The sequence below is a fragment of the Balaenoptera acutorostrata genome, chromosome 20 (genome assembly GCF_949987535.1).
Source record: "Balaenoptera acutorostrata chromosome 20, mBalAcu1.1, whole genome shotgun sequence".
In the NCBI taxonomy this organism is placed as follows: domain Eukaryota; kingdom Metazoa; phylum Chordata; class Mammalia; order Artiodactyla; family Balaenopteridae; genus Balaenoptera; species Balaenoptera acutorostrata.
In genome coordinates, this window is record NC_080083.1 from 20,770,735 (window position 1) to 20,784,537 (window position 13,803).

At 58.3% G+C, this 13,803-nt stretch overlaps 1 protein-coding gene across 1 annotated transcript in view; it reads left to right on the forward strand.

Annotated features, from left to right (window-relative positions):
* TMEM132E (transmembrane protein 132E) overlaps positions 1-9,427 on the forward strand; it is a 53,412-nt gene extending 43,985 nt beyond the window's left edge. The window contains exons 5-9 of the mRNA XM_007190169.2: positions 2-145; positions 2,921-3,126; positions 4,947-5,235; positions 6,223-6,414; positions 7,340-9,427. Of these exons, the coding sequence (XP_007190231.2) occupies positions 2-145; positions 2,921-3,126; positions 4,947-5,235; positions 6,223-6,414; positions 7,340-8,395 (1,887 nt within the window). The 3' untranslated portion in view covers positions 8,396-9,427. The remainder of the gene's footprint in view (position 1; positions 146-2,920; positions 3,127-4,946; positions 5,236-6,222; positions 6,415-7,339) is intronic.
* The last annotated feature ends 4,376 nt before the right edge of the window (positions 9,428-13,803 follow it).

The window sequence follows — 13,803 nt, forward strand, 5'->3', positions numbered from 1 at the left end:
GGACACAGAGATCATCAACACAGCCATCCTGACTGGCCGGACGGTGGCCATCCCTGTCAAGGTCATTGCCATCGAGGTGACCGGCCTTGTCCTAGATGTCTCTGCCCTGGTGGAATGCGAATCTGACAATGAGGACATCATCAAGGTGAGCTTCCTGGAGGTGGGGGAGCCTGGGAAGAAGGCCTCAGGCCTTCAGGGGGAGTGGGACCCCAAACCAGAGGGGAATTCACATCCCAGGCAGGTCCCCTTGGTAGGCAAGAGGAGGGGAAGTGGCAGGGGGTGAGGGGAAGAGCATCCCATGTCCAGCCTGAGCAAGGGGAGGTCCTGGAGGGCTTCCTGCAGGAATGTGGAAGGGACCTTTTGGCAGGCTGAACGGAGAAAGCAGCACTGACAACTTGAATTCAATCCCCAAGTCATTACTGAGCCCTTGCTGTGTGGCAGACACCGGGCAAAGCAATAGGGGAGGGCGTCCTGGGGGGTCTCAGAGACATGCCCTGAACCTGGGTGCTGGTGACCAGGTGGAGGAGATCCAGCCCAGGGAGGAAGCCTCCAGAAGCTCATGAGTTAGGCCAGGAGTGAAGGTTGTGTAAAAGGACCCACTCCAGGAACACCCACCCCAGCCCTCCACCTCCCAAAGGCCTTGCCCTGAGCTCCTCCCCAGAGGCCCCCTCTGGGCAGTGGGTCCTCCACAGCCCAGCAAACAGGACGTTGATCTGACTTGATTGGCCCAGTTTGCTACCTCCCCAGGAGGGCCTCCAGATTTCCTCTGGCTTTGGACAGTGGTCAGAGGTGAGATGTGGGGAGGAGGCAGTGGGGCGGGCAGTGATGCAAGAGGGCATCCAGCCCTGGTCCCTGTGGGATGGGTGAGCTGTCTGCCGTGCCAGCCTCCAGCTGGTGCCAAAATCAAATGATTGGGCAACAGAATCTGTTTCCTGTTCCTGTAAATCCTTCAGCAAGGGGAGTGGGGATGTCGGTGTCCTCCTCCCTCCCTGGGAGTGTGTGCTCTCTCGCGCTCTCTCTCTCTCTCTCTCTCTCTCTGCTCTGCCCTGGATCCCTTCTGGTGTCTGGAGCCCGAGGCTCACCTCCTCCATCCCCCCATCCAGGAAGAATGTCCCCCAAGTGAGCCAGAGCAGACGGCTTGGTACCACACACCCACGGCCTCCTGAGGACTAGAAGCCTTGCCAGGCCCCTGGGGCTTGCCACTGCTGGCAGGCTGGGACCGGGAGAAACGGGCCTGCTCCCGAGAGCCCTCACCCAGCACCTTCCTCTACCACCCAGACCCCCACACCCCCGCCCCAGAGCAGACCAGAACAGTCACCGTGGCTTAGATACCAAAGGGGATTAGCAAAGATTCAAAATGGGATTTGTTTCCCTTCTCAGTGAAATACTCTCAGGTTCTTCCGGGAGTTTGCCAGCATTCTAAATGGGATTTGCCAGCCTTCAGCTGGAATTCTCTGCCTTCCCAAGTGGGAAATGAGCATTTCTAGCAGAGCCACCGTCCCACTCCTCTCCACCCACCCCCTGAGATGATTAAGAGAGCTCGAAGGAGTTTGGGACCGTCAGGGGCTCATCTGCACAGATGAACCACAGTCCCAGCCCCTCCCCACCCCCACCAGAGCCTTCAGGTCGTCATCAGCCCATAGGCTGCCTGATAGACCCTCCTCCAGACTCAAGGATGTGCACCCGGGGGCGTGTCCCAGTAGGAGCGCCTAAATGCATTGCACACAGGATTCACTCCAGGTATGCCAGGCGTGTACGTGGGCACTTACACGGACACCCGTTGCATCTGCCCTGAAGTACTAGCAGGGACACCGCTGTGCGTGGGCACAGCTACCCACCAAGATGTGTTCAGTGAGCATATGCTCATCCGGGGAGCCGTGAAGAATGCAAGGTGGTGTCCAGGTGGGCATGCATTTGCAAAAGCTGCCCCCGTGGGTGGCAGTTGTCCACCTGTCTGTGCTTGGGGTTCTCTGGTCCTGAAGTTTCCTCTCCCTTTCCCTCAGTTCCACCCCTGGCCGGAGCAGCCCCCTCCCGGAAATTAACCAGCTGCCCATCTGCCTGGGACCACTGGGCCAGAGGCACCTTGGAGGAGCTGTGGGCCTGCCCCTTCTCCCCACCCCCTCCACCTCGACCTCCTCCCCGCCCAGTCGCACCCCAGTGTCCTGCTCAGGACAGGCTACTCCTGTGTACTGTGGAGGACTCTACCCATCAGACACCTGCTCCAGAGCCCAGGCGGTCATGCTGGGGAGGGGAGCCAGCGCTGGGGACCCTCAGCCTGAAGACTCCCCACGGTGTGGCCTGGCACATCAAAAGCAGCCCCTGGGCTTCCCTGGTGGCGCAGTGGTTGAGGGTCTGCCTGCCAATGCAGGGGACACGGGTTCGAGCCCTGGTCTGGGAGGGTCCCACATGCCGCGGAGCAACTGGGCCCGTGAGCCACAACTGCCGAGCCTGCGCGTCTGGAGCCTGTGCTCCGCAACGGGAGGGGCCGCGATAGTGAGAGGCCCGCGCACCGCGATGAAGAGTGGCCCCCACTTGCCCCAACTAGAGAAAGCCCTCGCACAGAAACGAAGACCCAACACAGCCAAAAATAAATAAATAAATAAATAAATAAATAAATAAATAAAAAAGCGGCCCCTTACAAAAATATTGGTACGCTGGCTTCTTGCCAGGGAGCAAAATCCTCCCAAGGTAGCCACTAAGAGATGATCTCTGGAGCAATAGAGTGGAAGCTGACACCTCCCAGAGGAATTAAATTAGGGGCCTTCTCCCACCCAGCCCCTCCCCTTCAGCCTCCTGTGACTGGCACTTTCTCTGTCCAGTGGCCTTCTGGCCTTCCTTGTCAGAATGAAGTCCTCTGCACTGCCCCACAGGATGACCTGTAGGGCAAGACAGGCCAACCAACCTCTCTCCCCCTCCCCAGGTATCCAGCAGCTGTGACTACGTGTTTGTTAGCGGAAAGGAGTCTCGCGGTTCCATGAACGCCAGGGTCACCTTCCGCTACGACGTCCTCAATGCCCCCCTGGAAATGACAGTCTGGGTGCCCAAGCTGCCCCTGCACATTGAGCTCTCGGATGCCCGCCTCAGCCAAGTGAAGGGCTGGAGGGTACCTATCCTTCCCGACCGGAGGTATGGCCCCTCCAAACACGGCGGATGCTGGGGATACTCATGGGTGACACAGCCCTGGCACAACGTCTGATCTGCATGTGTGTGTAAGGCCCTAGGTGTACACAGTCTGCAGGTCGGTTATGCAATCAACAAACTTATTGAGCAGCTACTGGGTGCCAGGCATGGATGGGGGCAGGGAGGGGAGCAGGTAAGTGTGGCCAGAGCCTGACCCAGCTGAGCTCTGGGTCCATCAGGAAGCCGTCTTATATATACCATGGAGCGTGGTGGATGAAGGAAGCCCTGAGTACAGGGAAGCAAGTGGCACAAAGGAAAGAACCACCTCTTCCTCCAGAAGAAGTCAAAGCAGGCTTCCTGGAAGAGGTGACTCCAGAGCTAAGTCTTAAAGGATGAGTGGAAAGGAGCTGGCTAGGGAGACAGGGTGAGAGCAGTCAAGCAGCAGACAAAATGGAGCAGAAACACCAACACAGGTGCTCACACACCTGTACATGCGTGCCCCAGCCTGGGCACACCAGAGGCACACTTGTGAGTACATCAGCCAGGCACACGGTGACCCCCACTGGGCTCCCTCACTGGGATACAGGCTCACACACCCGGGTGTCCATCTGTGGGGCAGGTCCATGTGTACTCAGTACACTCCACTCACCCACTCATCGCTGCTGGAGAGAGAAGCCAGCAGGGAAGAGAAGAGAGGCAGAGTGACAGGCAGCTAAGAGCGGGAGGGGCAGAGCTGGAAAGAGAAGCAGGTGGCCTAGTGAGAGTTGGGATCAGTTCAGTTCTGCGGAGATTTGGAAAAGCATGGCAGCATAAACCAGAGCCTCTTGAACTTGTGCGCGACTTGCCCAAGGATGCTGTTAAAATGCAGATTCTGATTCTGTGAAACTGGGATGGGGCCTGTGAGTCTGCATTTCAGGCCAGCTCCCCGTGAGGTTGATGCTGCTTTGAGTAGTGAAGGACATAGTGAACTCTGAAGCCAGATGGCTTGGGGTGAAATCCTGACTGCTATTTGCTAGCTGGGTAACCTTAGGCTACTGTGCCTCAGTTTCCTCATCTCTAAAATGGGCACGTTAACACTTAGCTCAGCAGATTGCTGTGAGGATTAAATTAGTTAACACAGGTAAAAGAGCCCTCTATGTGAATGAATATTCTGGTGGTTAATCCTTCTGAAGCACTAGCCAAGCGCTGGCCACACCCTTCTCTCTCTCCACAGCCCGCTTTCCTGGGTGAATCTCCTGATTTTTGCATTTTTGGCAATCTGGATAGGCTGAGAATTCCCCAAATTGTCAAGTCCTGGTTCCCTTTTGCTTGCCAGTTCCTCCCTCCATTTATCTGTCTCCTCTTGCATTTTACTCTGAGCAGCCAGAGGAAGCCAGGACACACCTCCCACACTCTGCTTGGCAATCTCATCAGCTAAATATCCAAGTTCTGTCTGCCACACAGCTGTAGGACACGACGTAGCTAAGCCTCCTGGCACTTGAGCAAGGATCACCTTTGATCCAAGTTAGAGCTGAGCCCAGGGCCCAGCAAGTGCTCAGTGCTGAGAAAGAGCCAGTATTTGCTAAGATTTGATGCCAGCTATTCACAGGTGTGGGCGCAGCCAAGCAGGGGACACGGGGTGGGGTGGGGAGTCAAGAAGGTACCTTTCTAGGAGAGGAAAGCCTGGGACTTCGGGCTCCAAGCTTGTCAGAGACAGAAGGGATGGGCCAGGGAAAGCCTTCCACCCACGGGAGCCGGGGAGGGGCTGGCAGGGCAAGAGGGAGGGAGGGACTCGTGCAGGTCAGAGCCGGGGTGGGGAGCCCTGACTCCAGGCCTCCCCCACCCAGATCAGCCCGGGAGAGCGAGGACGAGGACGAGGAGGAGGAGGAGCGCCGGCAGAGCCCGAGCCGCGGCTGCACCCTGCAGTACCAGCACGCCACCCTGCAGGTTTTCACCCAGTTCCACACGACGTCGTCGGAGGGCACCGACCAGGTGGTCACCATGCTGGGCCCAGACTGGCTGGTGGAGGTCACCGACCTGGTCAGCGACTTCATGCGGGTGGGTGACCCCCGAGTGGCACGCATGGTAGACGGCAGCACGCTGGCGGGGCTGGAGCCAGGCACCACGCCCTTCAAGGTAAGCACGGGGGGCGGGGGGGGGGGCGGGGCGGGGCGGGGGTGGGGCGGCGTGCCGGGAGCCTTGACACAGACGTTCCTAAGACAGCATTTCCAGCGCCTCGGCCTCAGGGAGCAACCCCAGACGGGCCCCCAAACACACTTTCTTCCCCCATCTGCCCTTCTGCTTGAAATTCTACCATCGAAGGTCAAGAACCTTGGCGAAGCTTCTCCCTCCGGGCCTCACCATCCTCTATCAACCTTGCATGGCTCAGTGTGGCCCCTGAGAGAGCCGTGGCTGAGGGGGGAGGAGGTGGGAGGGCCCAGCCAGCGTAGAGGCCAGAAAAGGGAATTCTGGAGATCTGGGGACTCAACTTTGACCTTCCTCCTTGATAGCTGGGTGCCTGGGTAGATATCATCCATCTAAGAGACTATAAATAGTGACCCAGGGGCTGAAATCTGCCTGCAGACATATTTTGTTTGTAAAACGATTGACCCAACCGTTTAAAAATTGGGAGGTTTCTCATTTTTTAAAAAATGTAAATTTCTGGTTTTAGAAAATATGAATCTGGCAGCACAGGGTCTGCATTCCTGCCTGGCAATCATCAGCTGGAGTCAGTACTGCTGCCTTTTTTTACATGAGCACGAGTTCTCCCATTTGCCCCAGTGCCCACCACTCCCTTTTGTCTCCCTGACATTGAGGCTGACCATCAATTGTGACTTATCACCCTACGGGAGGGCTGTTGTTTTCTTTAAAATCAACCCACCTCACTCATCCTGTGTTCCTGCCTGGCTCCTGTGAGCCCTTGACCCTTGCTTGGCTTCTGGACCCTGGTTCCCGGTTGCAGACCTAAAGCAGAGCCCAGGAGTCCTGCCTCCCAATCTGCCCCGCCCCCTGGGCTTCTCTTCCAGCAGCGCTCAGATTCCTCCCTGTTTGGGGATTTGGGGGAGGGGGGCGGGGTGTCCTTCTCTCCTGGCTCTCACCCATCCCCGCCCCACCCTGCCTCAGGTGGTTTCCCCCCTGACGGAGTCCGTGCTTGGGGAGACACTGCTGACAGTGACGGAGGAGAAGGTCAGCATCACACAGCTGCAGGCCCAGGTGGTGGCCAGCCTCACCCTGTCCCTGCGGCCCAGCCCCGGGAGCAGCCACACCATCGTGGCCACCACGGCCGCCCAGCAGACCCTCAGCTCCCTCAAGCAGGTAACTGGATGCCCAGCAGGCCAGCCTGGGGGCTTGGGGGTGTGGAAGGAGGGCTTGCAGGTTCTGGCCACGAGCCCCCCAGTTTAGGGCTTTGATAATGGAAGATCGATCTACCCTTTGTGCCCTGCGCGCCTGCCCTACCCCATGCCCCACCATCTGCCCGGGAGTCTGGCCAAGGTCTCACTTCCTGCACCTGCCATGGTGAGATGCTCCTGCTGAAGGTTCCCACTCCTGCATTCTCAGAGGGCCCATCACCTCCGCCTCCACCCCCCGGAATTACCCTCACCCATCTCTGGACCCCCAGCTCTAGCCCCCCACAGATACACCAGGGCACTGGCTATGGGACAAAGGTGGAAAAGTTACAGGTGGAGGCACAGGGAGGGAGAAGGTGGGCACTGAGCACCGAGCCAGAGGTCAGGACACAGGATTCCTCTGCCCCAACGTGCTTCGTGACCCCAGGCCAGTTGCTTGTCTCTGAGCCCTGCTTCTTCATCTGCAAGGAGGTCAGCTCTCAGAAGGTTTAACAAACAGAGGACAGGGCTGGGGTTCAGTATGTGTGCGTTCTCAGTCTCCACGTGCCTGCTGGGGGTGATCAGGCATGGAGATACGGTGTGACTCCTGCAGCAGAAGGGATCTGAGTTAGACCCAAGGCAGAATTTACCATCAACTCATCCGGGGGAGAAGGGCGAAGTGGGCAAGGACGTTCTCGGGGCAGTACGGGGCCATAACTCCCTGTACTGAGTTGAGTGGGAGAACTCCCCCTCAGATAACCATTCCCGAGCACCCACCGCCTGCCAGGCACTGTTCCAGTACTGGGAATACAGCAGGGAGCCAGAGCGCCTCGGCCCTCACGGAGCTCAGGACCCAGCAGGGAGGCCAGCAGGAGTAGATCTCTGATTCCTGTCCTCTCCTCCTCTTCCTCCAGGAAGCCCTCCTGAGCCTCTGGCTCTCCTACAGCGACGGTACCACAGCCCCACTCTCCCTCTACAGCCCCCGGGACTACGGGCTGCTGGTGAGCAGTCTGGACGAGCGCGTGGCCACAGTGACCCAGGACCGGGCCTTCCCACTGGTGGTGGCTGAGGCCGAGGGGGCTGGGGAGCTGCTCCGGGCGGAGCTCACCATCGCCGAGAGCTGCCAGAAAACCAAGCGCAAGAGTGTGCTGGCCACGACCCCTGTAGGCCTGCGGGTGCACTTTGGGCGGGAAGAGGGGGACCCCACCTACGACTACCCTGGCCCCAGCCAGCCAGGGCCCGGCGGGGGCGAGGACGAGGCCCAGGGAGCTGGCCCGCCGGGCACTGCCAGATCCCCGCCCGAGGCCGTGGGCCCGGGCACCGCCAGCCCGGCGGTGCCACCCACAGAAGATTTCCTGCCACTGCCCACCGGCTTCCTGCAGATGCCGAGGGGGCTGACGGACCTGGAGATCGGCATGTACGCGCTGCTGGGCGTCTTCTGCCTCGCCATCCTGGTCTTCCTCATCAACTGCATCGTCTTCGTGCTGCGCTACCGGCACAAGCGCATCCCGCCCGAGGGCCAGACCAGCATGGACCACTCTCACCACTGGGTGTTCCTGGGCAATGGGCAGCCGCTGCGGGGGCAGGGGGAGCTGTCGCCACCCGCCAGCAACCCGATGGAGACCGTGCCCGCCTGCTGCCACGGCGACCACCACAGCAGCGGCAGCTCGCAGACCAGCGTCCAGAGCCAGGTGCACGGGCGGGGCGACGGCTCCTCGGGCGGCTCGGCCCGGGACCAGACCGAAGACCCCGCCAGCTCACCCACCTCCAAGCGCAAGCGGGTCAAGTTTACCACCTTCACGACGCTGCCCTCGGAGGAGCTGGCCTATGACTCGGTGCCCGCCGGCGAAGAGGACGAGGAGGACGAAGAGGACCTGGGATGGGGCTGCCCAGATGTGGCGGGCGCCGCGCGGCCCACTCCGCCCCCTGACCTGCACAATTACATGCGCAGGATCAAAGAGATTGCGTAGGGGCGCCGTCCCCTGCCCGCCACAGCGTGGGCGCTGCGTGGGACCCAGCCGGGACCCAGTTCACACTTGACATGGGCCGGCTGAAGTGGATCTTATACTTCGGCCCCTGCAGCTTTGCTCCTCCCTGACGGCCACCTCCTTGCCTCACACCTTACCCTCCTCCGCCCCCAGAGGTGGAGGTGCCTTCCTGTTGGAGCTTGCTAAGAGGAGAGCAATCCCAGCCTTCCTGCTACCCTTTCCAACCCTCCTCCCGTCTTAGACAACCCCCCTGCCCCAAGACGGGGGCAAGGAGGCCAAGCTTGGGCCGAGGGGCCACACAATGCCCTGCCCCATCCCCCCACGTCCCCTGCTTCCCCCTGTGTGGGGGGCTCTGGGGGGTCTTGTGTCACAAGCTGCACAAAGACTTCTCAAACCACTATTCAGGGATTTCTGTCCTGCAGGGTGGGGAGGCGGCAGCTGCCTGCCCTGCCAAGGATCTTGCTGTGGACAAAACATCTGGGGGGCAGGGGATATTTGTAGCATCTGCTGGCTTCTGGGTGCCCCCCAGTTCCTTCCCAGGACCTGGGAGCTGACTCTCCAGAGGGGTCTGGGGCCAAGCCAGGCGCCTCTCTGAGATCTCAGGACTCCATCCTGTGCCCCCAAGGGCTGTGGGCAGGCCCTCAAGGGGGAGGAGTCCTTGGTCCACCCCAGAGCACTGTGGTCTGGGTGCCCGGGAGCCCTGGGTGCCTCCCGCCCACCCCTCAGCAAGATCAACACTACGCCTTAGCCGCCCCTCCCGCTCCGCCGAGCACGCCTTCCTCTCTGCAGGGGCAGACACCCACCCCCCTGCCAGGCGGAATCCGGTGGGCGGGGGAGAGGGCACCAGGCAGTGCTGGGAAGGAGCCTGGGAGGAGCAAGGCAGAAGGGAGCCGCGGCTCCCCTACCCCATCCCCCAGCCACCCCTCTCTCGGGTTCTACCCACCACTGTGTTGGATTTTTCTTAAGTAAATGGAGGCAACCAGACTGGGCATGGGGGCATCAGCTCCCGGAGAACAGGCAGTGCGTGGTGGCTGGTTCTGTGTCTCTTCCTTGCGTGCGGGCGCGCACATGCACACACACACACACACACACACACACACACACACACACACGGAGGTCACGCTAAATGACATGAGATGGAAACACGGCTGAGCCACCTGCGGTCCTGCTCCTCCTCCTCCTCCGACATCCAGCCAGGTCCCTTTAAACCCTATGGTGCTGGGGGGATGCTCACCTCTGGGGATAGAGGGCTCGCTGAACCAGAAATGTGCCCTTATAAGGAGATGCCTCCTCTAGGAGAAGGGTAGGAGGGTACAGAAAAAGGAGAGAGGTGAGAGGGTTGTGTGCACACCTGAGCTCACTCCAATTTCCTCCCCTGAGGCAGTCCACCTCTCAGAGGGCATCCCTCCTCGTCACCATCACCACCTCCCAGGGAGGCCTCTCTTCTCCAGGGATTGATGGAGACAGTCTGGGGGTCTCCAAGCCAGAAAGCCAGGCAGGAAAGAGAGTGGCTGTTGGGGTCTCCTCCCTGCTCAGTGGGCCATGGGCTGGCCCCTCGCCCCTCATGGCCTCCCATGACCCTGGGAGACCTCTCCCCAGCACAGGCAGCAGCCCCAGGGACCACAGGAGACCTGGGGGGAGGAAGAGCCCGGCCAAGCCTGCCTGGCCAGCCTCCAGTGCCCTGGACAGGTGGCTACAGCAACCAGCATCTGCCCTAGAAGGGACCAGGGGCAGGACTAGTGCTGCGTTGGCACCTGCCCCAAATAGCTGTTGCCCCCGCAGAGAAGGAAGCCTGCCTGTCACGATCCTCTGCTCAACCGATCGGGGCAGCCCCAGGGCTGCCGTGAGGATTAGATGAGATCGTGTCTGTAAAGTGCTGTGCGCAGTGCCCAGAAGCAGACAAAGTTCCCGGCACGGACCCTGGCACGCAGAGATGCTCAATAAATAGAGTTTGTTGCATCCAGGTCTTAATGTTCAGGTAAGATGTGGGCCTGAAAGAAAGACTTGAGATTGGCCAGCTCTGCCCAGGATGTGTTGGCAACAGAGAATAAGTGTAGCTCAGCGGCAAGGAAGCCGGGAGCTGCTGGAAAGCCGTGCAGGGCAGAGCGTGAGGGCTCTCCTGGAGTGTCCAGGACATCAGGTACCTGCTGTTCAAATGTGCCCTGACGGTGCCCTCCTAGAGGGTCCTAGGGGGCGGGCAGGGGGGCCCTCAGTCACTTTTCATCACCCGTGGTGCCCGGAATTGGCAAGTGCTCAACGAATATTTGCTAACTCAAGTTCAGACGCAAACTATCAATGGCTTCCCTGTTATCCTTCACTTGGTGATTTTCCATACTCTGCCACCTCACCACTTATCTGCTCAGTGTTCCAGAGAGAGATGAGGAGAACATATATGTGTGTCAAGGAAGGATGAACATCCCAGCTTGGGTGTGTGTGCACAGGAGGGGTGCTGGTATGAAAGCTGGAAAGTGGATCCAATTCATTCATTCAATGCATTAACCTCCTACTATGTGCCTGCTCCTGCCAGGAAAAGAGGAGGCAAAACCGTGGGCTTGTCGCCAAGGAACCCCAACCCCGCGGGGAAGATGGACATAGCAGCTGGCCATGGTCGCCTGGGATGATTGATGATAGAGCTTCGCCCTGGGTTGGTGGGGCGCAAAGAAGAGAGGGGGAGACATACTCAAACTGAGTTTGCTAAGGACAAGGCCAAGGACATTCCCAGAAGGGAGAATAGAGGGTTCAGAGGCCCAGAGGCTGCATACTTGACACCATGGGGCTTTCTTTTGCTGCCTTGTCTCTGCACATGCTTTCCCTGTGCCTGGGCTTTGGGTCCCTGATGATGGAGAAACACACAAAATGTATATGCCGAAGAGTGGAGGCCAGAGGGAATATGGTGGGTTCAAAATGGATTGGGGAATCAGGCTTGACTTGAGATTCAGATCATTTCCCTCTTGCTGGGTGAAGGAGAGAAGGGTTCGAGGGGCAAGGGGACCAGTTAGGAGGATGCTGCAGCAGAAGGACAGTGGCAACAGAGAGCTGGTGGACACAGTGGCATTCACTGCAGGATTTGTCAACTGCGTTATCCCACGTGGGAATGAGGGGAGGACATCAGACGCTGCTGACACCAAGATCTCCTTCCCAAACGAACCTCAGAGAACACACTGCTCCCGGGAAGACCTCAGAAGCGATCCTAATGGTGGTTGCCATCATCCATGCTTTCACAAACGGGGAAACGAGGACCCCGAGAGGGGGAGCGGTTGGTTGATAGTCACACAGCAAACCTAGCAGCAGGGCCAGAGCCCTGCCTGCCGCCCTGGCTTGCAATTTGTGTCCCTTTCTCTTCATTCCTCACCCCTTGTCCGAAGGCAAGAACTCAGAAGCAATTGCTAGAAATGGCGAGACCTGACCCTCACGCAGTTCAAGAGGCAGGAAGCTTGGAGGCAACGAGGCAGGACATTAAGTTAACAGCCCCTGGAATGGCCCTGGCGCTGAACTCCTCTTTAAAAATTTGTCTTCAACCCCAAAAACGAATCAAGGGACCTTGTAAAGAATAGTTATTGACAGAGAGCTGCTCAGGGAGCGCCAGGGAACCAGGCCCATGAATCAGCTTGCTGGCAAAATGAGATTTCTCCGACAGCGGGGGCAGGCGAAGGCAGAGCCGGGGTGTGGAGAAGCCGCCTTGAGCCTGTCCCCTGCCCGAAGTCAGTGCTCGGCTCGGCTCCCCGCCTCACCCCCACGCCACCCAGGGCGTGCCTCCAAACCTGTCTTCAACAAATATTGACAAGCACCTACTATGCGCCAGGCACTGTGCCCCCCCTTAAGAGAAAGCTTCAGGGAGAAAGGGAGAGACTTGGAGCCAAGCTGAGAACATGGCAAATACAGTATATGGGCCAGGAAAGGAAACTCTCATTTAAAGGGATAAAACTTCCTAAGACAGGTTGGCAGGGACTCCTGGGGTCTGACGGTGCATTTGCCGTGTGACCTTCAGCCAACACATAACCAGCTCTGGGCCCTCATTTCTTCACTTGTATAAACATGGAAGTCACCGCTACTAGACAGTATTCGCTGACCTCTCTGAAGGGGCTGTGCTGTTTTAGCACCTGTACTGCACAAAAGTCCAGGGAGATAGGAACTACTAACTCTTATTTCATAGATGAGGAGACAGGCACACAGAGAGTGATGGTAATTTTCCCAGGGTCTCCAGCTTAGAAGTAACCTCCGGGCAGCTACAAACCTACCCTCTTTCTGCTGCATCCTGAAGCAACTGATGATGTCAGCAACTGAAGGGAAATGATGTTAGAGAGATCGGAAGGTGCGAGGGGCATACAGAGGGGCCTCTAAGGATTTGATGTGCTCAAGTGATGGGGGCAAGGCTGTGGGACCCCCATTTAAGGTATAGACCATGGATAGTGTTGGGGGGCAGATGGAACACAGTGAACGCTATGGCCTCTCTCCCATTTTTAGAGGGAAAACACTCCCTCCCCTACTAGAAGCTCCACCCCCAGCTGACTGTCACAACAGACAACCATCCAACCCTCTCTTGGTCACCTTTGGAGCAGAGAACCAGCAGGGCTTTCCTGAGCAAGGTGTTGAGCTGGGCTTGTTAGGAGAGCGAGCAGCACAGACAGGGAAGTGGGTGTGAGTTGCACCTGCCCTTTCCCTTGGGATACTGGCTGTCCCTTCAGCCTCTAGAGTATAAGCAAGAGAAACAGGGAAGCTGAGGCCATGCCTTAGGCCCCCACCCAGGCCACGGTAGCACAGTGAGCGTTTATTAAATCCTTATCATAGATCAGTCAGAGTGCCAAGCACAGGGGAAGCAGGAGGATTAAATGACCATCACTAACATTTCCTGAGAGCTCACTCCACGCTAACCATTTTATATCCATCATTCCGTTGAGTCTTCACAATAACCAAGTAAGGTAGGTGCTATCATTATATCCATTTTATAGATGACAAAACTGAGGCTCAGAAGTTATGTAACTTGTCTCATGCCACACAGCAAACAAATAGCAGTGCCAAGATTCATACCCAGGTTACATTGGCTCAAGTCTCCTGTCTTCCCTCTACCCCACACTGCCCTCCTCCGTGGGGACCGGGAGTTCAGAGAATGATTCTGACAGTGTCAAGGGCACTGGGCTGGGAGTCCAGGGCCTTGGTGGGGTTCTCTCTCTACCAGTGACTAGTTGTGTGGCCACGAGCCTGGCACTGCCCGTGTCTAGAACAAGCCAGGACCCTCAACGAGAATCCAGGGCCAGATGGCCCCCTCAGTGCCTTCAGTCTTAATGGTTTTCTGGTCTGCAGGTGTGAAGCCCAAGGCACCGCCCAGCCCTGCTAGTTTCCACCTTCCACCCTCCACCTTCTTAGAGATGCTGTGGGCAGGAGGCAGGTAA